General features: G+C 35.1%; 1 protein-coding gene and 1 long non-coding RNA gene across 3 annotated transcripts; one reads left to right on the forward strand and one right to left on the reverse strand.

Moving 5' to 3' along the window:
- Positions 1-2,788: 2,788 nt before the first annotated feature.
- Positions 2,789-21,591, forward strand: LOC132154475 (transducin-like enhancer protein 4). The gene is made up of 14 exons (XM_059563041.1): positions 2,789-3,151; positions 10,911-11,011; positions 11,590-11,653; positions 12,250-12,294; positions 13,832-13,894; positions 14,366-14,440; positions 15,201-15,378; positions 15,907-15,923; positions 16,274-16,417; positions 17,253-17,303; positions 17,597-17,749; positions 18,808-18,894; positions 19,068-19,354; positions 20,257-21,591. The coding sequence occupies exons 1-12, from the start codon at positions 3,113-3,115 to the stop codon at positions 18,892-18,894; spliced, it is 1,017 nt and encodes a 338-aa protein (XP_059419024.1). The 5' UTR covers positions 2,789-3,112; the 3' UTR covers positions 19,068-19,354; positions 20,257-21,591.
- Positions 21,592-24,971: 3,380 nt separating this feature from the next.
- LOC132154476 (uncharacterized) lies at positions 24,972-27,397 on the reverse strand. Of its 2 annotated transcripts, none has more exons than XR_009437161.1 (2): positions 25,246-27,397; positions 24,972-25,153 (listed from the first exon to the last, which is right to left on the reverse strand). It is a non-coding gene; the product is annotated as an uncharacterized LOC132154476 (long non-coding RNA). The 2 variants fall into 2 exon arrangements; XR_009437162.1 differs by having other exon boundaries at positions 24,972-25,157.
- Positions 27,398-27,783: the final 386 nt, after the last annotated feature.

Here is a 27,783-nt window from a genome sequence, read left to right on the forward strand (position 1 = left end):
ATGGAGCAGTTGTCACAGCCTACAAACCAAGAGACTGCCCTAGAATTTTGGGCTGCACAGGGAGATTATGTTTATCCGAGCCTAAAACCTATTGCCTTAGACCTTCTGGCCATGCCAGCATCTCAAGCATTTGCAGAGAGAGTCTTTAGCATTACAGGTGACCTCAGTCGTGGCCGTCGTAATAGAGCAAGAGTCATTTTAGAAAGAAGTGCTTTCCTGAAACTGAATCGAGGTCAGTAGGCTAGTTTAACGAGCATTTAATTTATTTATTTTTTTACAGATTACTGTGATATTCTGTTTGGGCTTGCTGTGAGACTGCACTAGAGGTAGGGCCCTCCTCTTATTCATCGTGTTAAACCAACGCTGTTTTTATTTATTTAGTAAATTAGTTTGCTTTCTTTAAAGACCAAATACAGTGTTTACAGTATGCAGGGATTGTCTTATTCATTTTTATGTTCAACACACTTCAAGTGTCATGTTTGTTTCATACTTTAAATTCAAGTATGCATTCCTAAGAACCTATGCTCAATGCACCTCAGTGTTATTTAATTATTTTATTATTTTGTTTCAGAATGTTTGCAACTTTGCAGTTTGAACAAGTTAAAGATAGACAGGGTTGTATGATGTTTGTGTTTACAAATAATATGAATCTTGTTGTTGCACTGGCAGACAAGTTGAAGCACAAGTTGTAGAGCATAAGTATGTGTTCCTCAATAGCTTATATTTTGGGCACGTTGTTCATTGCACTTTAGCAATTCCTCAAATAAAGCCACAATTGCCAAAGTAAGAATGTTTTTATTCCTGGCTTTTTTGGAGTAAAACAGTGATTCCACTGTTACCACTTTATCTGTAATGTTGTAGTAGCTCAAATTTTTTTGCTGTTTAAACTTTAAACCATTCCTTTATTACTGTGATTACTGGTGAAAATAGGCAATGTGCTGAAATTTTAGAAGAGCATCAATTCATGGAAAAAATATAACTTGAAATATGTGGATAAAAGGTTTATGCCCAATGCGACCATGAAGTACAGCTTGGCAGCACTGAATCTCCATCAATGAGAAAGTCTAGTTTATTATGCAAAGCTTTTAAAGTTAACTGTTGTTTTCTGAATTGCAACACTCGTTTACAACCTGTCAAACCTAAGTCCATTTCCAGTACTTTTTAACCTAAATTAATTTGTTAAAGACTACTTTTTTGTTTTTTACTAAAATTGACTAAAACTTGACTAAAACCTTTTTGCGTTTTCGTCGACTAAAACGTGACTAAAACTATCAAGTTTATGAGTGACTAAAATGTGACTAAAACTAAAAAGCATTTTCATCCAAAAGACTAAGACTAAAACTAAAAGGGCTGCCAAAAACAACACTGCCACACACACATATATGAAGGGAATTTAAAACACAATGGAAACATAATGGAAAGTGATATTGAAAAAAATAATAATAATAAATATATATATATATATATATATATATATATATAATGAAAACAATATTCCTAAGAAAATATCCAGTTTGAGTTATTAGTTTAGCTGTATAAAAATGACATCTGCTCAGACAAAGGTTTATTTTTTAAGGATTTTTATTTTGTTGCATTTTAATTTTATTTTAAAATGTTTAAATTTGCACATAATTGTTTTATGCACTGTGCACTCTGATTGGCTTTCCGCTTTTATTATGCGGCGATTGAGAGCGTAAAGGACTTCATTACCCACAATGCAATACAGTCGCACCTGCGCTGAAGTCCTGCTTCGCAATTGGTCGAGATCAAAGCAGATGTAATAACCCAACGTGGGCACTCAGGTCACTCATTGGCCTTGCCTTTATTCTTGTTGGCCATTCAGAGTCCAGTCGTGAAAGAGAAGTTAAGGCTGCAGTGTTTGTACATTATGTTCTGTAATGACACCAACGGCTTCCCGCTTTGTTCTCTTTCTAACAGGATTTCATTTTAAATAGCTGAGTTTATAATACTAATATAACATATGCCAGTATAATTTAATTTAAACTGTTTTTATCACTTGTATTTTCCCCGTTTTATCCTATTTAGATAGTACATTTGCTTCATAAGCAAATGTAAGCGGTCGACCTTAAGAGCAGCCTTGGCTCTCCGCAGTTAATGTCAATCTCACCGCTGAGAAGAGCTGCGTGCGTTTTCTTTTCTCTTCTGATCTTTCACCCCTTTCTCTCTCCCTCTCAATCTCTCATATATTTATTTTAGATTTTCAGAAATCCAATACACCCCTTGCTGGCTGCAGTTTGGCTCGTTGACAGCCAATTCGAGAACGAATCATTGTTTTGAACCGGATCTTTTTAATAATTCAGTCATGCCGAATCGCAGAGCGTTCGTATTAATTATTAATTATTAGTTTGACATGCGTTTATTACAGAATGATTGCTATAAGTTCCCTCAAAACATATTAAACTTTGTAGAATTCACATTACAAACGACAGAGATGATCAATTTGCAGTTAGATGCAGAAGAGAGATTAACATTTTCGAGCCATAAATTCACTTAGGATTTGCCTGTGGGTTTTCGCGGTTTTTAAAATTTGCAAGTAAAAATGTAAAAATTTCGAGATGACGTTACTGTTTTGTTGTACAACCCACATAGTCATGCCTAAATCGTGAATTCATTTGGTTAATTTCCTTCTCTCTCCAAACCCAGCGGTGACAATACCTCAAAATCCGCAGTAATAGTAGGCTATTATGGTATTTTGGCTGTTTGACATGGTGCTTATTTAAGAGACTCAAGTGAATCATCGGTGAATTGTTTGAGCGAACCGATTCGCTCGTTATTCAGACAGCGTGTGCGCGCAGGGTCAGCGCTGTTTATGTTCTTCTGATCTCCGACGCGCGCTCAGCGTGCACGCGCCCCGCTCAGGATGATTTTGTTACATTGTAGCGCGGCGTAACTGTGCGTCATAAAGGGGAAGAGCGTTTGATCCAGGCGAATAGAACGTTTTCAAACTTTTCATCGGATACCTTGTAATTCTTAGACTACTCGAGAACGTTTGGAGCGCGGGAGAGCGAACCTGATTTACGCAGCGGACGCGGGGGGGTTCGGTGTCAGACGGTGATTCCGGACTCGGTCCTGACCATCCAGATCCCCGTGGATGACCTCCAGAACCATGTATCCGCACGGAAGACCCCAGGTACCGCAGCCTAATGAACTTTCCTTTCCAGATCGTCTCTAGCGGATCGCTGAGTCGCGCGCGGTGGCCCGTTTTAACGTGCATTATGTTTGGTGTTAGGGTCAGGGTTACGGTCACGATGAAGAGTTAATTACAGCACTATGCGTTCAATGATTGATGCACGGACTAAGAAAACACACAGGCCTGGAGTCCCATTACAGTCAACCTTGAGATATATATAAATGAGCCTATTATTAAGCAGCCTTCATCTTTTAAATTGGTTATGATTCTGTTCTGCATACAGAGTTTTATTTATTTATTTATTTATTTATACACATTATTCTATATCTCAAACGCATATATATTATTTGACTATGTATTACATTTATCCTCATCTATATTAATTTACATTCAAGAAACTTTAAAAGGAACCAAACTCAGCCGGGGAAATCCTCCTGAAGCTGAATACAAACCACATATACATATATGTACATGCTCAAATGTTAATTAGACCAGGTCAGGGCTTAATTTGTGCCGGAACAAGCCGGATCCGGATCCGGCACCTCCGTAATCCGATCCGGCACCTCATTTTGGCGGATCGCCCTCCTCCAGGGGTGGCGTTTCCGTAGCTATGGCAGACAGAGATATGCCGTGAAAGATTATCCAAAATTCATATGTCTATTATAATTCGTTATTATTATTTTAAATCAGAGGGTTTTACAAGTATTTAACCAATGATAAGTATTTAAAAGAGCTTGTCAGTAAAACTTTATAACGCCATTGGATCCTCAAGCTCTCGCGAAACCTCGTCACTTCCCCTGCCTCCACTCAGATTGACGCACGCACATAGATGGAGGAGACAGATCTCCGCTTATCCGTAAAGCAAGGGTAAACACATAACTTTACCCAATATACTTTTGCACGTTTTAAATATCCTGTGCAAAAGTGCTTTATCGTTTATATCATTAGATATTGGCCAAGTGTATAAAAAAACGTTATACCCTAACCTGTAAAAGGTGATGATAGCATAATGCGCTGCACTTGCCCCAGACAGACAAAACACAGATCTCCTCATTCGCCGGCCAAAAACCTTGTTAACTCCATTTGAGCTTGTTTTTCATATAGCCTAATGTTAATTGCACGTGTCTGATACAACACGAGCAGTGTTGTTTATACCGATTTTCTCCCTTTTCTTTCCTAGTGTGCCAAGAAACTGTTTTATTGTTTTATCAGAAATATTGTTTTTATTTGGTTGCTTAAACTCAACAAACTACGAAAAATAACTCGTATATTAGGCTATACTCGCGAGGCTGCACGTGCGAGCTTTGGATGTGAATGTAAGGGCACATACACAGCCTGTGGAGCGCAAATGGCTTAAAATACTTAAAAGGTGTGCAAATTATAAATTTTTGTGACAATGCAACAATTACCCGCTTAGTCAAGAGTCAATCCTGTCAGCTGTCCCGATCGAAATGTGAGTCTTGAATCGCAGCGTGCAGCAGGTCGCTTGAGTGCAGAGAAGATGTGCGCCGAGAAGCTCGCGCGAGAGTTTATGAAATCCAAGGCTGGTTTCGAATGACTGATTTAATCTTAAAGTTTGTGTGGATGTATTTTATTATTCAAATCTACAAGCTATGTTGAATATTAAAATCACTTAAACTGGTCCAGCAATGTGACTGCGCGAATGTTCCGTTACCTCTCCCTTCTGTAATCACATGCCGGATCCGTTACCCCGCTTTGTTCCGGGACCTCGCAATTTACAAATTAAGCACTGGACCAGGTGTACCATAAACATGCAAATAATAAACAAGTAATATATACAAATATAAAAGCACTTTTACCTGCTTTTAGCTGTATTACTCAAATTAAACAAAACATTTATAATATGTGACCCTGGAGCACAAAAGCAGTCTGAAGTCTCTGGGGTATATAGCAATAGCCAAAAAAACATTGTACGGGTCAAAATAATCAAATTTCCTTTTATGATAAAAATCATTATATTAAGTCATCATGTTCAATGAAGATATTTTTTTACATTTCCTACTATAAATATATATATAAAAATAATTAGTAATATGCATTGCTAAGAATTCATTTGGACAACTTTAAAGGTGATTTTCTCGGTATTTGGATTTTTTTTGCTCCCTCAGATTCCAGATTTTCAAAAAGTTGTATCTCAGCCAAATATTGTCCGATCCTAATAAACCATACATCAATGGAAAGCTTATTTATCTCAATCTCAATTTCGAAAAACATTTATTATATTAACTTAATTTACTTTCCTTTTTTATTATTGTATATCAAACAGACATGCCGATAAAACTCTTTGAATGGAGAGATGGATGGGCAGATGTGCATGTGCAGAAGAGGAGGGATGAGGCATTATTCAAGGCAGAAATAAAGTAGAAGGACACAGGGAGAGATTTGTGGCATTAGTTTGCTCTGTGTGGCAGAGGAATGGACAGATGGATGGACGGGTGAATGAATGGTTTGTTCGAGTTATTGCTGCATGTTGCTACATATGGATCCAGGCCACCCCACTCTCCACTGCAAATGTCATGTTCCATTATCGTTACTGGGCAACACGATACCACACACACACACACACACACACACACACACACACACACACACACACACATTCTCACACCGAGCTGCACTTCAAAGCTACCTTTGCTATGATGGCATGTTATTACAAGCCCATGGAGACCCAGTTTTGTGGAAACATGCATCAGATTTAACATGAGGAATTTTCGTGTGCATAATGAATAACCTTTAGAGAGTGTGCAAGTGTGGTTTGCTTTGTTAGTGTGTGCTGTTTTTACATCTGTGTGTTTAGTGGACAGTATGTGGTAATACGTAATGACTGTGTGTGCTGTTGCCTGCTGGGCCGCAAATGATCTGACTCCAGTGGGCAGCTTCTGTCTGCTCTCAAAACCCTGTCGGATCTGATACAGGACGCTCGTGCCCGCTTTACACCTGGGATTAACATCTGCCTCTGTGATCCCATCCATTCAGATGCTGTTGTAGTTTTTAGAAATATTTAGATTTTTTTTTAATCTTATGTTTTTATTTTAATATTAGATAAGTTTTTGTCATTTTTGTCAATTTAATTATTATTATTTTATTATTTATTGTAGTTTTTTAAAAAACTAGATTTTTCACTGAAATTGTATTTGGATGTGGTGCTCTGTCCTCTTCTTATTAACATGTTTAGACTGCAGCAGCATCATTTTATTTTATTTTTTTATTCATATTTTTAATTTGTTTTTATTTTTAGTTAAAGTTTTAGTATTTTTTGTGCATTTTTTTTTTAATTTTTATTAGTTTTTTTATGTCTATTTACATTTTATAAAATTTTATTTATAAAATTTAATTTTATTTAGTTAAGTTTTAGCGCAAGTTAATCTAAATGTTGTTTGTTTTTATATATTTTATTTTAGTTTAGTTGATATTTATTTTATTTCAAGAAACTACAAGTTTTAGTTTAGTTAATTATAATAACCCTGATCCAATCACAAGCGCACAGCTGAAAATTCTATTATTATTTTAGTATCAATAAGATACTGTTATAATTTTATATTTGTATTTTGAATTAGTTTTTATTTTTCTATTTTCCATTTTTATTTTAAGTTGTAGTAATTTTGCTATTCATTTTTTTTTAATCATTTTTATTAATTGTTTTTTTATGTCTTATTAGATTTTATTATTTTTTTATTTCATTTTTAGTACATCAAGTTAAACTAAAATTTCCTGGAAGATAGCTGAAAAAAAAATCAACACAAGTGTATATTTTATTTTATTTTATTTGATGTTTATTTCAAGTAACTTAATAGATTTTTTTGTTTAGTTAATCAATCTAACCAATTACCAATCTATCACCAGTGCTCAGATGATAATTGTTTCTATTTTTTTTTTTTAAACAGATGAATGAGTTGAGTTTGCAACCCTTTGTTATTGTTAAGGATGCATAAAAACATTATTATGTGAAATTAATTGAAAAGACAAAGGTAGTTACTAATGAAGAAACTAATGACTAATAACCAGTAGTCATTCTCTACAAGTATTAAAACAAAATATTAGGATTACTAATTACTAAATGTATAGATAGATATGTAAATATCTAGGTATATTTTAACCTCAGGGATACTTGATTAAGACATTTGCAGTGCTTCATGGGAGTGGAGGGTCACTGCTGATCTCCTGCTTTTGGCGGATCTCATGTTATTTTTAAAAAACAATTTCTGCATGGGGAAATGAATGTGATTTTTTAGGTTTGGGAACCGTACGGTCACACTCTGTTCAGTGCTGTGCATTTGTGATCGATTCACACGATTGTGACATTAATACCAGATTTAAGAGTCCTCAGCACAGTGTGAATATGTGTAAGAGTGATATCTGCATGTAAATGTGTGTGGTTGCCTGTATCCTTCGCCATCTGAGCTGTTTAATATCATTATTTTGATGGTGTTAATGATTACATCTGACTTTAACACACACTAGCTTTATAACACTTAACATAAAAGCACACACACATTTAAACACCTCTCAAAAGCCCACTCTGTCAGTTTTATATGCACATTTTTTTAAATAAAAATTCATGTTAGTTAATATGGTTAATATTGTATGTTAAGTTAATGACAATTTAATTCTTACATGTGTTTTGCATTTAACATATGCTTTTTAACAGCAACATAAGCACACTAAAGACCACTAGAAATGAATAATGTCTAATAATACCAATATTCAAAAAGGTTCCTAGCAAAAAGCCATACTTATTTTATTTTGTTATGGTCTAAAACACCATACAATACAATTCAATATTCAAAATATGCATAACTCACCTGTAAAATTAAACCAATACACAAAATTGGACTGTATTTTTACAGACTTTTCTTAGAGTGCAGTTCATTATAGTTAATCACATACATCAATATTTGGTGAGAAAAGCCCACAAATAAAGAGCAATCGAGGCATCATTGACCTACAGTGCACTGCAGTGTTTTTCTCTACTGAGATGTCAAACAGCAGAGTGAGGATCTGTTTACACTGGATGTTGTTGGACTCCATCTGTGCTATATTTTTATCTGTGTTCATATGTGTTGGGTGGACTGATTCGGCCGTTGTGTCACGTCTAACCTCTGGCAGCATTAACACTGTTTTCAAGACACTGTCTTGTGTCAACTTAAAAAGGTCATCTTTGAAAACACACTCATTCTGTGCCGTCTGCTCTCAATAAATGTGGCTTAATGAAATATATAGCACATAGCAGCAGCTGAGACTGCTCTGGCTGCAGAATTTGCAAAAATGCACTTAGGTGCTCCTTTCGAGCTTGAACTTCTCACATGGTAGGAAAAGTTCACTTAAAAATAAAAATTTGCTGAAATGTTACTCATCCCCAGGCTGTTCAGTATTGAGAACAGATTTGATGAGATCAGAACAGATTTGGCGAAGTTTAGCATCACTTGCTCACTCACCAGTGGATCCTCTGCAGTGAATGGGTGCCGTCAGAATGAGAGTCCAAACAGCTGATAAAAACATCACAATAATCCACACCACTCTAGTCTATCAGTTAAAGTCTTGTGAAGAGAAAAGCTGCATGTGTGCAAGAAACATGCATTTATTAAGATATTTTAATTTTAAACTGTCCCTTCTGGCAAAAATATCAATTATGAGTCGACATAATCCATAATAACACTCCTTCCAGTGAAAAAGTCCATCTCCTGTTGTCCTCTCACATTAAAATCCACCCACAGCTTTGTTTAGAGCTGGTTTGGACTGTTTGCTTGTAAATCTGTGCAGATTTCTCTACTTATTCGGGTGTCATTGTGATGGTTTTAAGTTACTGATGGATTTATTTCTTACAAACATGCAGTTTTTCACTTCATAAAACATTAACTGATGGACTGGAGAGGTGTGGATTATTGTGAAGTTTTTATCGGCTGTTTGGACTCACTCTGACGGCACCCATTCCATTGGTAAGCAAGTGATGGAATGCGGAATTTCTCTAAATCTGTTCTGATGAAGAAACAAACTCCTCCACATCTTACATGGCCTGAGGGGGAGTACAATTTAATTTTTGTTTGAACAATCGCTTTAATCATTATTTATGTTTGCATAAAGTTTGCACAAATGAATGGCGTCAAATGAATATATAAAATGAGCAGCCCTAATAAACAGATAAAGTGCAGCGGCTGCATGCGTGTGTGTGTGTGTGTTTGTTGGAGGCGGCGGTGCATGGTGTCAGTTCTCATCAGAGCAGTATTGTGTATCGAGGCCTTAACAAGCTGCTCATCAGAGCTGATGTACAGTACAGATTCAGTCTCTTGGAATGAGACGATCCCTCCCAACAGATGTGCGTGTTTTTGTCCTCCAAAACGGTGCTGTTTTTTGTCAGTTGCAGCAATCTGCGCAGGAAGCATCGATTGGGAAGGCAGCAGGTTCATGTGTCGTTTGCACACTGTTACTGCTCTTGTATTTGTGCCACATGTGCTGAATATTTCAGCAGCCTACGGTTATTCACGGCTCTGTGATTCCCCCTCCCCTCTCTGTCTCTATCTCTCGTCTGAAAGTGCCCTGCACAGTAAACAGTGTGAGATAGATGACTGCGTTCTTTCAGGGCTGCTGTGAAAGGAACAGTCTGTGTGACAATTCATGTCTCTGTCCCGCTGTACAACACCCTCTTGTTTCCTGACCATAGCCTTGATTCCTCTGAATATCTGCTCTTCACCATAGAAATATATCTCAATACTTCATTTTTTGGCATTGTCTATCAGACTAAATATTATTTTATTTTGATGCAGAAGGCATAGTGCAAGTATCATCATTTGTCATGTCTAACCGACTTATTGGTTTATAACAGACTAAGAAACTAGTTAATATATTTTTGTATATTTGTATAAGGTATTTTTTATTGCAAGGTCTAACAGACAATCTTTTTTTCTTTTAGTTTTTAATGCAAAAGACGAGTGCGAGTCCATACATCATTACTGTTTTACAGCTTTACAGTGTCAAACAGGAAAACAGTGTGTCAGTAATCCAAGAGCACAATAACAGTCATTGTTCCAGCTAAAGTCAGTTCATTGATGATTCAGTGATGTCATCATCCAGTTCAGCTCTCTCCAGTGGTGTCTGTGCAATCGGTCAAGCATCCCCAACTTAGCAAGCCAGACAAATGTAGTAGTTTGTAAGAAGTGCTGTTAGCTGTTAGTGATGGTCTGGCCTCTATCAGGGGTCATATGAAGGTGAATATTGAATATATGCCTAGTCAGTCTTGTGTTTTTGATAAAGCTGGCAAAACAAAGCTTTTCTTGTCAACAGCAAGGCCATATAAAGTGTCCTTTGTGCAGTCAGTGTGCGTGTGTGTGTGTGTGTGTGTGTGTTTGTGTATCAGAGGATTAATTAAAAAAGCATGGTGTTTGTTTAATCAGTGTATTTTATTTTATTTCATTTCATTTCATAGTGCCATAAGTCCCTACAGCGTAATCATACAAATTGTTTACCAAAATGAGAATACACACAAAATGTTCAATTTATAGTTATGCAATACCAAATTTTTTTTGAAAAACAATATATTACATGAATCTTGTGTGTTAAATGAAGAACTGAAAGTAGAATTTTGTATTGTATTGTCCTCCTGAGATTACCTAACATGATTGCTTCATACAGAGTAATCAGCAAGGTAGTCCCATTACAGTGTAGAAATAGTAAATAATAGGCTATATATAATAATGATGGCTGTTTTGGAGTGATGTCCCTCACAATACTCGTGTGTTTTCAGGCTCCGCTGGTGTCAGGCCACACTGGGATGAAATTCACAGTCCTGGAAACTCTCGACCATATAAAAGAGGAATTCCTGCTGTTTCAGGCCCAGTATCACAGGTACAGACACAGCACCTTCATTTCACCTCATCCAGGAGGATTCTGCACACAAACTCTCCAAATGTAGCTCAACTGACTCCTAAAATCCAACCAGGGTTGAAACGCTTCCTGTGTTCTTTGATGTTTACTGCTGTTTACTTCATTTTCTATAATGCATCTACATTTTACTCAATTATGCTGTGATTTAGATGATCTACATCCTCTCTGAACTGCAGTTGCGATCACCTGTGCAAAGCTGATGAGATTATCAAACCATAATGCTCTAAAATCACTCCAGCAACTAGAAACGCTTGTATTGGCTGATACAAACTATTAGCCAGCTAATCCTGATAGTCTCATTAGGAGCAACTAAAAAAGCTACCGAACCTCTTTCTTTAGAGCAGTAAACATCAATGGATGTTATAAAACTGGATTGGCTTCAGTAATACAATATAGGTCTATAGTTGAAACATATTTATTATAGAAGTGGTTCTGTTTCATGTTGGAAGGGCTGATATTGTGGCCTAATCCACCACTGTCACATGACGAGGACACAGTGTCACATGACCTCACAACGTGTGTTGTTTTCTGTTTTTCAGTCTGAAGCTTGAATGTGAGAAGTTGGCGAGTGAGAAAACAGACATGCACAGACATTATATCATGGTAAGAGTGAAATCTAACAACATTACCCATAATGCCCAGCTCTGAGCTGATAGTACTGGTTGATTGATATGTGTTTTTGAGTGGCCAGTTTGCTCTTGACCAATATAATGGCAGTACATATTGTCAAAGACGCCACAGAAATCCTGGGACAAATAAATCATATCAAAATAAATATTATATCTACAGTGAGTACGGAAAAGAATCAGCCCCCTTTAAAAAAAACACATTTTAAAGTACACAGTTTTTGTTTTATCCAGCTGTATTTACTACAGCATCCTAGTAAAAAGATATAACACTTGAAAAGAAGATGCCCAAAAAAGTGGCCTCCCCAAAAATTGTGCATTCCCCCTCACTTTGAGTGTTCTGCACTATATTAATGCACTATAAATCACTTTGAATAAAGGTGTCTGTCAAGTGCATAGATACAAATGATGATCTACACACATTAATATGAAAGACAGTGAGTGTCAGGTCTTTCTCTATGAATATGGGTTATTTCTGGCCTCTGGTAAGACATGTAGAGCATTTGTGTCATTTAGGTGGATGGAAGTGTGATTTATGTCATGTAACTGAACTGCCCTTGTTTCCTTCCACAGTATTATGAGATGTCTTACGGGCTGAACATTGAAATGCAGAAGCAGGTGAGTGACTGATGTGCGGTTTTCAGCCTGATTTCATTACAGATCAGCATGATCTCTGTGTAATGAGCTTTACAGTATGAGGTGTCCTTGTGTGCGGGAATTATGGGGTCTGGTTGGCAGGTGTCTGATGCTACAAGATGAACAAATGAATAAAAGTATTAATATATTTCAATAAAAACCATACTGACCCCAATTTTGAATGCTGGTGTACATGCATTGCTGTGATTTTACCATGGTTAAAGGTTTTGAACACTTTAAATGGCTTTGATAAAAACTGTTTCTGTTGCAGCTTATAAAACACTTATATTATTATTTATTAAACACTTTTTATACCAGGTAAAAAAAAAAGTGTATTAGTATATGTGATATATGTAGACTTGCATATGAAGGTGTAGTAATACAGATGTAGAGTTTATATTTATGATGTGTGCCTCTATACTGTATTCTGTTTTACAGCAGCTTTAAATGTTGCTCATCCAATCAGATTTCAGAGCTAAAACCAAACTATCTCTGTTTTCCTCAAACATATTTAAAAGAAAGCTTACGTTTTTTTCTGTTTTCATTCTTCTTCGTCGTTTTGAGGAGAGATGTACTGTATCCATGCGATGTGCCTTATTCAGTGTTTTGTTGGGTATTTACTCTGAAGCAGGGTTTAAGCCTGACTACTCTATATGAGCAAACACACACACACACACACACGCTAGAGTGGGCTAATCCAGATAAGACCCCTGCATCTCTCCTCGTTTTCCAGGCCATCTGTTGGAAATGCCTGGATTTGAGAGTGTATGTGGGTCAGAGTGTGTGGGATCAGCCTGAATGGAAGTGTGTGTACACATGTCTCTCTCTCTCTGTCTGTGTGTGTGTGTGTGTGCAGTCTATTAAAAACATCTCTGGCAGTCAAGAAAGATATCTATCTATCTATCTATCTATCTATCTATCTATCTATCTATCTATCTATCTATCTATCTGTCTATCATTCTCTATCTATTGTTCTTTTGTTGTCATTGTTCTATCAGCTCTTTTGTTTATTTATCATTTTATAAATCATTGTTATTTAACTCTTAATCATTTTCAATAGTTTTTGTTTTATTGTTTGTCATTTGTAGTTTTTCTTTCGACACAAATCCTTAAAATTTAGCGAATATGTCATTGTAATCATTTGTTTTAATCATTCATTGGTAATAATCAATAATACATTTTAGTCAATTTTACTTTGACGGCATGTACGTTTTGATGATGAAATGAGATCTTTGTTAATGATATACAAAAACGGTGTCAAACTGTAAAATACCAAACTTGAATCAGATTTTAATAACCTATCAAACCGCTGATCTATAGATCAGTATAACAAACACACAGGGCATAAAAGATTTCTTCAGATATAATAATAAAATCTAATGTCTAATGTGAAACGGTCCTGAATGAACAGCACATACTGACGCATTAGCTACTGTTCAAAGCAGTAACCCTCAATTAGCCTGTTGTCTTCAGTATGTGGTCTGTTGTTTGATGGGAATTTGTGTGTTTGTTTCTGCAGGCAGAGATTGTAAAGCGGCTCAGTGCTATATGCACTCAGATCATTCCACTGCTGTCCCAAGAGGTGAGCGAACACACACACACACACACACACACACACACACACACACACTCATCCTCTCCAAGCTGCTCTCCCCCCGCGGGCTATTTACACATGAATTATTTATAGCAGAGGTGGTCATCAGCAGAGAGCTTCCAATCGCCCAGCTCTTTCCTGGATCAATATTTCATACTGTTCTTTTCTAAGCCACGCTGAGTGGATTCAGTTATTTTGTAATCGCAATGCCTTCTGGGAACATCAGTCCTGCCACAGGGACAACAACAACTCTTTTCAGTTGACCTGCTGTTTGTGGCACATGCGCTTCTGCTTTGTTTGTGGTTCTTCACAATGAAAGGTGCTGTCGTGTAGCAGGTTTTGCCTTGGGTGTAGTTTTGCATGTTTGGTCTTGATCTTTGAATCTCTTCTCTGTTAGCTGGTTTGTGTTATTCATGCTTCGTGTGTGATGGTGCATGCTGAATTTGTGTGTTCTTGCAGCATCAGCATCAGGTCGCTCAAGCAGTGGAACGATCCAAACACGTTAGCATGGCCGAGCTCAACGCTATCATCGGGGTGAGTCTGTTCTTTTCATGTCTCCCAGTTTTCAGTCTGACCGATGAGAAGAATAAGCAGGCCCTTCATCAGCCTCAAGTCTTTCAGCTCTGCTCGGGATTGTTAAAGCTGACTGAAACGAAAAATGTATATACTTTAATGTTTATAATAACTTTTGTGAAAATAAAATGTCAAAATATGGATGAAATAATTTTCCATCATCATTCAACATAACATATATATTTTTGTAAAAATGAAACATCAATCTTATCAATCTTAAAAAGTCTAAAAAATTAAAAGTGATCATATACATTTTTATTGTATTTTAAATTATTAAACACTTCTTGCTGACTAATGGGTAAAACCTAGTGGTTTGATGAATGGTGGAAGATTTAAAATGAGAATTAATAAGTATTTTGGGCTCTGCAGTGTGATCCTTAAATATTTTTATGATGTCATCTAATGATTCTTATATGCCTGATAAGGCATTTGTTATACAACTGTTGTTGCACTGAATTTCTTTTTTATACACTATAATTTAAGGTGTCTATTACACGTTACATGTACTTACTATTATATTATCAATTAATTATGCCTAATTACATGCAAGTAACACAAATCCTAACCCTTACCATATAATAAGTACATGTAGTCATTTATTATCACTCAGTACTTATACACTGTAATAAGGACACCTTAAAATAAAGTGTAACCAAATGTTTTTTACATAAAAAAGGTTTTACATTGACTTGAAATGCTCTTCTCCATTCCCTCTTTGTAGCAGCAGCAGTTTCAGCATCTATCCCATCATGCCCCGGGCTTCCCTCTGACGCCACACTCCTCTGGACTGACCCTGGGGGCGGGTGTAAGCCTCATGGCTCTTCCCGGGGCCTTCCCGTTCCCCCCGCACCTGGTGCCTAAAGATGACATCGCTCTCCTCGAGCCCCTGGACTCCAGAGGTGTGTGGGAATCTATTAGTGGTTTAAATCTAGAGTTATTTCATATTAGTTCTTCTTGTGTGACATTTAATTTATGCAAAATGACTGTTACAACTATCACATGAAGCCTGACCACTTTTTGCATACTATATAGTAGGGAAATATGTATATTCAGACATGGACACTCCAATTATTGCCATTACATTTAATGAAATTTGTGAATTTTCCTTCACCTAGAGAAGTAGTCCCACCTCACAGTGGTGACTTAGACATCTAGACAGCTCAAATAGCAACTTTTGTACAGATTTTAAACTTTACAGTTCTTCTGGAAAGGCCCACAGACTTCCATTGTACGTGCATTGGTGCAAATGTGATTTTTGCTTCTTTTTTCGATGGTCTGTAGTAAGCCACAGCATGCCAGAGATTTGCTCCATAGACATTAGATTGAAGTTAATCCGGAATATTCCTGAAGTATATTGTGAATGCTCGAGATAACAGGATCATCATGTTCCAGTGAGTCAATCCTTCTGTCTCTCTTTGTTTCTGTAGATGGTGCTCAAAACAGGGTGAGTATTACACCTCAGTGCTTTGTGAATAGTCAACTTCTCAGTGGTCCATCCATTAGAGAAGAAGATTATTCATGTGTCTGCATGTAAGGATTGCACTGCTGATTGGATTTTATATGTTGAATTGGATTTTTGTATAGAATTGCATTTTTGGTAAATAAAGTACCATTTTAAATGACGTGCATAATATTGTCAGTCGTGAGTGGGGTGGCCAACCCTAGCTCCGCCCCTTTTTATACACTGTTTAGACAGTTATTTATATTAACACACATAGTCTACATATCTACACATATGGATAGTGTTAGATTATAGTGTGGTTATTGTGAATTTTGTGTGTGTGTGTATTTCAGAGTGGCAGCGTCTCTCCGGTGGGCCATCAGTCTGCAGGCCTTCGTCTGGGTCTTCCTCCTCCTTCCTCTTCCTCATCCTCTCACGCTGATATGGACAATAAACGGGGCGGCGCAGAACAGACCAGCATGGGACGAACACGGAGGGTAAGTCAAGACCAAAGTTGCTGCTTCCTCAGTTTACGGTTTCTAAGCATCTCTTTTACGATGCGTTACAAGTCTGTGTGATTTTCACTTGTGCTTCCATCACCAGACTGCCGAGTGTGATTGAATATTAATGCTCATTATTTATTTAAAGTGATATCATTTCATCCCTGATTCACTGACTTGTGAATTCACTCACCAAACCAGAGACAAACTGCTCGGATGTTGCTCTTTCATGTCTCTAGAGACATCATGCAGCAAGTATTAATAAATCTCAGATGTTTCTTCCATAGTTCCTTTGGAGAAATAAAATATAGACACACATGAGTCAATAGTTGCCATACAGTAGGGTTATGGGCCTATACAATTAATGAACGTCAATATTGAGGTCAGTGTTATTATTTCAGTTTTATTTATATATATAGTTTTAGTTTTATTAGTATTTTGAATTCGTTTTTGTTTTTATATCATCAGTTTTTATTTTACATTATTTTTTGTTATGTGCTTTTGTCATGTTTAAATATTACTGTTTAGCTTTAATTAATTATCATTTTGGTTTTGGCTTTTATTTATTTTCAGTTTGTTATTTCAGTGCTTCATCTTAAACCTACTTCATTTAGTTGCCAAGGCAGCATTTATAATTTGAGATTTTCCACAAAAAAAGAAAAAAAGGTTGTACTATTTCTATCTTCTTGTATTTAGCTGTATTTTCGATGTTATCTTGACAAAGCTTGGGACAGTTTAAGAAATGTTTGCGATCTCTTCTAAGACTCATGTACTGGAGAAGTCTCCTCACTGAAGTATTTAGTGTTGGTCTGATCATGTGTGTTTCTTGCAGGAAAGTGGCAGTAAAAGTGAAGACACTCTCAGAAGAGACGGCACTAAAGAGGTGTGAAAACAGTTATTGGCTTTCTCTCTCTTTCATTCTGGAGATGTCACCAGCAGTCGGTTTTGTTCCTGTAAAGTTGGTTAAGTAGTTATTCATTTCCTGTCACTGAAGAGTAGCCTGCAGCTGATTGGTCCATATCAGTGAACATTCTGAGCCCTGTCTGGTGTAAATACAGTGCATATGTGATCTCATCAAAATCATTGGTCTGTGCTTCAAATGATACTTTTCAATCCCACAGCCTCAAACACTGATGCTCTGTTATTGATGACATCTTGTCCTGTCTGTGTTTGCAGAAAAGTGCATCACCCGCAGGAGTCTCTCCCAGATCGACGGAAGGGAACGGACTGAACAGCTCTCCAGCGCTCAGAAAGAATCCGTCCAGAGAAGACTCTTCCTCTCCTCAATCTCAGCCGCGCTCGCCCGGACTCTGCAAGAGCCCCACTCAGGTACGGAGCAGATTCATTAGGAAATGATTCATACAAATACACAACATTTCCCATAAAATAAGGTCTGAAACACACCATTGATGTGTTTAACAATGTCCTTTTCATGCTATTTAAATGGTTTGGTTATCATAGTTTATCAAAAATATCTAGGGCTCTATGATATCCATGATACAGAATCACAGAATCCAGTCATGCAAATGGATTTTTACTGTATAATGTGAAAGTCATGTTATTTCAAAAGTAAGATCAAAAGTAGGGCTGTACACTTAATCAGATCTCTATATGGACTACATATAAGACTGCTACTGAAATATGAAGTGGCCAAAGAGCAAAGGCAGTTGTTCCGATTTATTTAATTCGATTTCAAAAGATTTAATAAATTGTTGAGATTTTATGCATTCATTTGATTACCACCATTTTTGAAAATAAATTTGTATTAAAGCACAGAAATGATTATTTTGTTAGTTTTGTGAGTTCAGTACGATAGAGATCCTGTTTTGATTAATAGAATTGAAATATACCATTAAAAACCTGATCCAGAAAAATGAAAAAGCAAATCATGGCGTTTTTGAAAAATTATTGTTAAAATTGTAATAGATTATTGCATTGTTAAAATTGTAGGAATTCATTGATTAGACATTCTTTTTGATTACTAAAAAGAAAATAAAAAAGAAAACAGAAAAAACAAAACACTTTTCATAGACCCCTTATATTGTTAAAACTGTAATAAAATATTGTCCATTTAAATAATTATACATTTCCTTAATAAAATGTAATTAAACCATTAAAAAAAGCGTGATCCAGGACACAGAACACAACAAAATTAAAGGAAAAATATGCATTTCATATTTTTCTATTGTTAAAATTCTATTAAATGATTATTAAATGAAATGATTGATTAGACATGCTTTTAATTAAAAACCTCAGAATTTTGGAAAAAATAAAATGTAATTCATAGGGCACTAGATATTATATCTAATAGTTTTATTATTAAAAACAAAAGAAAGAGGGATGTTTTTGTGGCCATGGTTCAATTGTTTTCCTCTCTGTGCTCTCAGGAGAGAGTGAGATCTCCTTCTCCTTCAGCGTCTCCTGGCTCTCCAGCACCTCCCCGTCCTCTCTCGTCTCCCGCTCTCAAACACTAGGTACGTCCTGACTCCTGCTCTTACAGCTCACAGTAAGCGTGGGCGGCAGGGGGATGGTTTTTCAGCCGGCTGTGATTTCATCTCTCGCTCGCCTCCAAATGGTTTTTCCAATTCCTGCAATTCCTTTCCAGTGACGAATGCTTGTACACCTTGACGTCTGGTTTTCCTCACAGGACCCACTCCTACCCATGGAGTGAGACTAGTGAAAGACAGCCACTACCCCTCCCCAGCCCGCCCTTCCCAGAATTCACGGGGCCAGTCCCAGAATGCACCGGGTCGGGCCCCAGAGTGCTCGGGCATGGGCGTCAGGTGCCTTGTCAGAAGCCCTTCATCTGTCCTTGTGACCCTCCGAGCTGAACTCTGAGCGAACCACATCTGTGTTCTCACACGCCGGGAGTAATCAGCCAATCAGCTGTCTGACAGCTCTGTCAGCCAATTAAAAAGAAAGCTGAAGATTCTGGTGAGTATTATATTTGTGTCTCTGTGTGTGTGTGTGTGTGTGTGTGTGTAATGTATTATTTTTTTAATCTAATAATATATTACATTAAATATATTTATTTATATTTATTTTATATAATTTACTTATTAATATGATCAAATATTTGATTATATTATTTAATATCATATTATAATGTTTCTTATTTTATGAATATATATATATATATATATATATATATATATATATATATATATATATATATATATATATATATATATATATATATATATATATATATATATATAAGCAAATACATTTTATTAAACTATTAATAAATTCAACATTTTCTTTATGGCTAACAACTAATGATAACTATACATGAGCTTATCTTGTCTAAAACAATCTATTTACTAAAACTCTTCTTTAGTAAATGAACCATATCATTTCCAAAATGTTACATTTTCACATTTCATAAGTCATGTGTAACTGTTAACATAAAAAGTCCAAATTCAAAATATTAATAAAAATGTAAATCATATATAGACATTTAAAAAACAACAAAATTACTAAAACTAAAATTGAAATTTAAAATATAAAAATGAAAACATAAAAAAAATTGGGATTAATTTTTATTAAAGTGGTGTTTAATGATCATTACTTCCAAGTGGACATACCTCTTTTTTTGATCAAAGATTACAAAGAGAATAAATAAATCTTAACATTTTTGAGTCCGATATTAGTTTTAATCATCATTTAATGAAATTCATTGTTTATTTGAAGATGATGTATTTTGTGGGCTATTGATTTAGATGTATCCTGAAAGCGTGGTTACTGAAAAATATTGAAAATCAGAGCATAAATCCAGCCTGAACGATCTCTGATGTCCTTTAACTGCAGCTGATACTGTTTCTGTTGTCTTTCAGTGTGACAGGCTTCTCCGTATCATCTCCCACACAGAAATGGACTGAGATGCTTTTACTGCCAGTTTTGTGTCAAAATGAGTTCAAAACTAAGACTTCCAGACAAATAGATGTTAAGGAGTTCCTGTTACAGCACCATTTCACATTTCTCCCCCCAAGAGCTTTCAACTGTGTCAGTAAAGAGCTCCAAACACCCTGAAGTTTCCCGAGCACACTTTATTAAAACTGTCATTTAGTTCCACGCCGCATTCGAAGAGAAATGATGCAGTTTTTGCTTGTAATAAACAGGCTTCTGTTGTTCAAATATGAACACTCACTTTAAAGCATGAGAACCTGTACTGTATTGTGGATAAAATCATGGTCAAAGGATGCTGTTAGTGTGTTCATATTCACAATACAGCACAATCCTGAGTTCTTGATTACATTTTAAAATGATTAGTGCATAATAAAGACAAATTAAGTATGCAAAGTTTGATTGAAATATAATTTTATTAAGCAAATTCATGTCTGTTTCTCTCCTTTGGGTCATATGCACAGAAAGCCACCTAGAAATTAACTCTATATGTTTTAACTGTACACCAGGACAGGTCAGGCTTTAATCAATCTCTGGGTTTTAAAAGGCTGTCATCTTTTGCTGTACTGCTTGATTTCAACACTAGGCTGCGCTTTAATCAAACACATATCAGTCAGAGCAGGTTTCCATCTGCTTTGCTCCATGTGGAACTAGTTAAGAGACCTTCACCCGCTATCTAGACAAATGTAATGGCTTGACCGTTTATTTGCTAACTTTTCCTAAATGGCGTTAACACAAACTGATAAAATTAAATTCAAATGTGTTGACTCCTGCTCAGCTGACGTCAAACGCTAATAGATGTGGTGCATCTAAAATCATTTAACAGATGAGCAAATCTTTTGGCTGAAATGGCCACAGTTTTATCTGACTGATGTAAGACAGCACCATGAAATATCACAGGTCAAACGCAGGTCAGACATCCCAGAATACTTTGAGGATGAAGCACTGGAAACATTTCCTGGTTGTGTCTTCACACTAACACCAATTCTTGCCGAATACCGGGACAGAAGTGCAAAATTAAATCTTTAGGTATCATGGGGTTTTCATTTGAATTTTGGTGAAAACTGCCTTCTCACAAAATATATATATATTTTTTTTTCTTTCTTGTCAGTCACTCAATTTGTCAACATCCATACAGATTCAAAACTGATTAAGGAATCTTGCATTGGAATATGATTTGGTTTCAAACTGATTTCTGCTCCATTTCTTGAATTGTCACCATAGAAAATCTTACTGTGCTCACAAATAAATAATTTGCACATGTACTGCATACTCTTCTGCTGTTATTAGCATGGTATTTAAAAAACTAAATCATAATTTTTTTTTAATAAATGTTAACTAAAAATAAAATACAAAATACCTAAAACGTATTTTATTTCAGCTAGTAGATAAGGCAACATTCATTTCATTTGCAATAAGTTAAATATGATGTGTTAAAATAAATAAAACTATATCTGAAATAATAATAAAAAAATAAAAATAAAATGGAAAATATAAAAAGTCAAATTTCTAAAATTTTTTTTTTTCAATTGCTAACATTCTTTTGTCCAATCTGTAATTAAAAATTCAAAACACTATACACGATTATCAGAACATCAGTCTGTTGTGACCATACTTTTAACACAATTCATATTGTTTTCACACAATATTCAGTAAATTACCACGTTTCTAAAATGCTTAAATTTTATTTTCACACAAGTTTACCCCATACCAAAAGAATCTTTTTTTACAAATGCTTTAACACAGCATGACAGAAATGAAGACATAATGTTCCAAACTTTAAATATAGTGTACTTCTGCAAGAACAGCAACTCAAAAGTATTGAAAAATATCTCTATGTAAAACATTGTAACAACTGATAAGCAGTTTTAAGTAACAGATCACTAAAATATTTAGAAATAGCTGATTCCAGTCTCAGTTGGAGGAATAGTCAGGTGTAGATTCTCTCTACATTACATCAACATAGAGTAAGAAATAACTCTTTGAATTGGTTTTGTGGATGCAGAACAACACAAAGAATCAAAGAGAGAAAAAATAATGCCTGGGAGAGGAAGAGGAATAGTTGGAGGAGGGAGAGGAGTACTTGGATCAGAAGAAGATAGGTAATGGAGAAGAAGAGGTAAGGGAGGGTGTAAGAATGTGTGCTGGACTGTATATTTTTATCTTTGTTTGTTTGTTTCTCCCTCTTACACATGTGGAACCTATGAAAGCTTATTTCTGCCATGGAATATAAAGGGTAAAGGGTAATTGTGACTTTGTTTCATCTCACAGTTCTGACTTTTATTTCTTGCAATTGTGAATCTGATAAAGTTAGAATTGCAAGATGTAAACTCGTAATTCCAAGAACAGAAGTCAAAATTGTGAGATAAAAAGTTCACAATTACCATTTTTTATCCTGTGACAGAAACAAGCTTGCATAGTAACTAAAGGCCGTATATGTTGTCATTTTTGTTGATCTCTGGCATCAGCTAACATCCGCATCCAACCACCACCCTCTGGAGAGCAATTTCAATCAAGGTTCCAACTGAATTTCTGCATAGACGACCCCATTTTTTTCTGTCGTACATTCTATAAAGTAATGACTCATTCAGTTTTAGACAGTATGTTGACAAGAACGAACACATTCAACACTTAAAAATGTAAAATCGTTTTAGTTGAAGGTAACTACATTACTAAAAACAATGGAATTTTTGAACAATGAACATTTTTTCTATTGTCTATGCAAGTAGAACTGAAACGTCTATGTCAAACATGTAGAAGAAAGCAATGCAGTTTTTGTAAAGCCATCAACTGTTAGTATTTTGACAGTCAGTGTTCTATGATTGACTATATGTTCCTATTGGGTAGAAAGTAGTGCTAATGTTTTGTCCAAATGACTTCATTTTGAATTGGGTTTGCTGTGTTTCGATAGAGTTAGTATATGTAGAAAACGATATTCAGCATTTTGAAATGTAGAGTTTGTATTTATTTAACAAAATGTGGTTTTGGCCATAAAATTAACTATTTGGCTAAGTGTGTGTTATAGTTGTGTTGCTGTGTTAAGAGTTTAGAAAAAGTACTTTAAGTAATGGTAAACACTTGTTAACAATTGAAAAGAACTTTAATAAAAAATCATATATAGACATTTAAAAAACAACAAAATTAACTGAAAATGAAAAATATATAAATGAAAACATTTAATAAAAAAACTTCTTAAAATGATACAAACAAAATTACTAAAACTAAAATTAAACAAGGAAAAATATAAATTCAAAATATGAATTTAAAATACACGAAAAACATTCAAAATATCAAAAAACTGCAATAATATCTCAAAGATACTAAAATAAAACTTATTAGATACTAACAAGATCTTCTTCAAATGAGGAATACAAATCTCAGGACTTTTATATATATATATATGTGTGTGTGTGTGTGTGTAGGCCTATACATGAGCTATATTTATATTGAAGTATTGCATTGAAGTACTGAGTTCTGACGATGCCTGGTTTTAGGGGAGAGTAGGAGATTAAAATAAATGAAGGCAATTGAATTAAATAGTATTTTTGTGATAATGGTTAAGTGATCATCTCGGATTCATTTCGAAGTGGAAAACTTTTTGGTGTGTTTCTCAAGAATCAGTGCTGGATTAAAAAAATAAATAAAAAAACTCCCTTTGTTGGATCACATGGACGGTAAATAAAGCTCTTTGTAGCAGCAGGATGTCACATGTCCATAACACAATACACAAATGAAAACCAGCCTGAAACCAGACCCACATAGACAATATAAAAGAGATTTTACATATCCACTTTGCCTTGAGGACATTAAATGTGAAGTCAGTGTTTCTCAGATGTTTCCAGCCCTCCCTGTGTTTAACTGGTTACAATGAAACTGGACTGTCCTTGAACCTCATTCTGATGAAAAGAAACAGGATTTATCTTACATTTTTGGCTGCTTCAGTTCCCACAATTTAGCGTTAAATCAAGGGGAGTGTTTGGCTGAACGGCACCGGACTGAAAATTTCATCCAATTGAAGGCACATGCTGAAGATAAAATGATATACTTCAATGCAGGAAAACATGCTATAAATAATTAAGTCACATTTTTTGTTAAAGTACAGGGCATGTAGTGTTACATACCAAGTATGCACCTTCAACTCAAAGTATGAGCAAGAGTAATAATAATACTTGGCTTAACAAACATGTCATGTAGATAACAGATGTTGAAATATGAAGTCTTACCAACTGATAAGATAAAACTATTAAAGACATCTGCACGGTGAACTTCGAACAGTTTCAAAAGTTTTCATTCATTTCTGTTTTGAGCTCGTTTACAGCAAGAGCAGAAACATTACAAAAGATGCTGTACAACTTTATTATTATTATTTATTTTGAACATTATAAACAAATATAAAACATACCAAGAAAAAAAAAAGAAAAAAAAAAAAATATATATATATATATATATATATATATATATATATATATATATATATATATATATGTGCATCAGTTATATGCTATACACTCAAAACTTCTAATAAAGTCACGGATGCCAATCAATACAAAATAATAATTGGACTAAATAATAATTGGTTCATGTAAAATATCTGGAGCTCTAAGAATTATAAGTGGTTCAAAATGATACAATTTAGAAGAAAAAGTTCAGTAGCTTCAATTTAATCAGACAATATTTTTTTCTTTTGTTTTGACATATATTGTACGATGTTCATTTATGCAACTTAATCCACATTATTTTTTATAATGCATATTTCACAACCAATTTTATAAAATGATGTATTACTCATGATGAGGTTGTGTTCTCTCTCTCTCTCTCTCTCTCTCTCTCTCTCTCTCTCTATATATATATATATATATACATACATACATATATATATATATATACATACATATATATATATATATATACATACATACATATATATATATATATACATACATATATACATATACATGCTTCACAATGCCATAGAAGAACCTTTTTGTCTAAATGATTCCATAAAGAACCTTTGAAGGCAACCTTGTGGCAAAAGAAGGTTCTTTAGATTATAAAAAGGTAAGAAATAGATGGTTCTTTAAAGAACATTTGACTGAATGGTTTATAGTTAAACCAAAAAAGGTTCTTCTATGGCATTGCTTGAAGAACCTTTTGAAGCACCTTTATTTTTAAGAGTGTATATATGCACAATCTTACAGCAATCCTCCGAAAATACTCAACATTGCTCTGGAACATTCCACTAAAAACAATAGTTGCATTTCACACACATTGGCAACAGCATATAGGTGTAAACATGAGCCACAATCTTCTTCACATTCAGTGTGCAAGTCACTCTATGAGCTCAGTCCTCGTTTATTTTAAGGCCATCCGGTTTTCTGTGACTCAGAGTCACAACAAGAGAGTCTCTGTTCCACACAGAAGCAAAAAACAGGGAGACATCATTCATATTCACTAAATATAGTGTCCATAAAAATGGCAGCATTAACAACTCACAGTGGACAGCAGGTTCTGTTGTGCAGGGTTCAGATGAGCGATTGTCAACAACTTGAAACTAAGAAAGGAATGTATTTTTCATGTATGAGAGGGGAGAGAAAAAAAATTTAATAAAAAAAGGGTTGTTTTTCCTCCATTAATAACAAGCGAGTTGAAAACTTTTATTTTTAATTTTAAAAAGTTTGCGCACATTAATAACAAAAAATATGAGAGGGGATGTTAAAATATATGCCAGAATACATTATTTATTTTAGAAGAGGAGGAATATTTGACGTTTTCCTTTTTAGCTGTAGAAAAAAATTGAGAAAAGACAGTTCTTAAGAGTCTACGTTAAATCTAAAGATAATAATTCATTTTAAGATAATTAATTCAGCTCATGCTAGCACAAATTGTATGAGAAATGCGTTTGTAGGATTTTAAGAAGAGATAGCACTACTTTTTCTTCACAGGAAAAGTACAGACAAATCAGTAATTGTATTCCAATTTGCATAGATATTATTATTAAAATTAATATTTCAATGTCACCTGCACAATCAGTCTTAACGACTTGGTGGTCAATTAGATTTTCAGCACTCAATGCTGAATTTCGTTTCGAGCTCCGAATTAACATAAATTAGAATTAGATAAAACAAGGTAAATTAGAGTAAATAATAAGTGTAAATTGAGACAAAATCCCAAAAAAATGGCCTTTGGAGAGATACAGGTATAATGGTTTTAATGGACCAATGTTTAAAACGCACCGTCCGTTTAAAACAATTTTCTCATACGCAAAGACACGTCGTGAAGAAAATAAAACTAACCTGATTCTTGAATTCACTGGTGATTTTGAGAGGGGTTTTCCACTGTAAATAAAACTAAACAATCATGATACTCTGGAAACATTCAGCCCGATAATGTAGGTACAACATTTTCCAAGTCCATTGTAATCTACAAATGTCAGTTTCTTGTCATGAAGGGTGGCTCCACCCCTTGAGAATCCTCATTGGTTCAGAATCAGCATATATCTATGATTGGCTGGGATTTTAACATTACAAGCAGCATTTTCATGTTCTAGTGATGGGAAGTTCGGATCATTATACTGACTCGGATCTTTGATTCTCGTTCAGCAAAATGAACGAATCCTTTTTCAAGTCATTTAGTTAATTTCGTCCAATTCAGCAGAATATAATTAAAATGATACATGTTAATATTCAAATTCCCCAACACATCTAATGCAAACATTGACAAAAGATTGAACGACTCGGACCCCAGGACTCAGGAGATGAACTAATCATTTCTCTTTCCGGTACAAACTGTGTAGCCTCTAGTCAAGTCTATGGGGCTGTCACGTGATGAACGAACGACTCGAACCTGAAGACTCAGGAGGTGAACCAAAGCCACTAGAAAGCAAGCCTGCAACCTTTAGCCAAAAAAGCGTAACGGCTAAAGCTAACACTTCCAGTTTGCCAGTACATGGGAAAGGAGACCAGAGGCCTTTTTTTTTTTTTTTTTAGAGGAAACAGCTGATCATTTAATGAATCGAGAGCCTATCAGCTAATCTCCAACATGTTTTTCACTAAACAATACTTCTGGATTGAACTGTTTAACGTATTAAATCGGATAGTTAACATTTACTGATCCTTACTGTTGGACGGTTAGTAAGACTCATTTTCATGAAATATACCAATATATATGTGCCTCGGTTAGCTAGTGGTTTTCAGAAAATCGCATCGTTATAAGAGCGAGTGATGCGACAAAGAAATCACGAGTTTTCACGTTAGACTTTAGCAAATTAAACATAAAAAAGTCATATTTTATAAAAATGATTCATGGTATACAGAATTTCTTTCTAGATGTGTGCGGATATAATAACTAGTTTACCAAAATGTTAAGTTTAGAACAGTCCCTAAACCTACCGCCACAGGAAAATACAATTTCTTATATATATAATGAAGTCACTTTAATTCAGTTTTTATATATATATA

The sequence above is a fragment of the Carassius carassius genome, chromosome 12 (genome assembly GCF_963082965.1).
Source record: "Carassius carassius chromosome 12, fCarCar2.1, whole genome shotgun sequence".
Taxonomy (NCBI): Eukaryota; Metazoa; Chordata; class Actinopteri; order Cypriniformes; family Cyprinidae; genus Carassius; species Carassius carassius.

Bases quoted from the DNA above. Each gene is read 5' to 3' on its own strand.
- LOC132154475 (XM_059563041.1), top strand. From the start codon at position 3,113: ATGACCTCCAGAACCATGTATCCGCACGGAAGACCCCAG. The intron at 12,295-13,831 runs GTGAGTGACTGA...TTGTTTCTGCAG, and splicing joins ACATTGAAATGCAGAAGCAG to GCAGAGATTGTAAAGCGGCT. The intron at 14,441-15,200 runs GTGAGTCTGTTC...CCCTCTTTGTAG, and splicing joins AGCTCAACGCTATCATCGGG to CAGCAGCAGTTTCAGCATCT.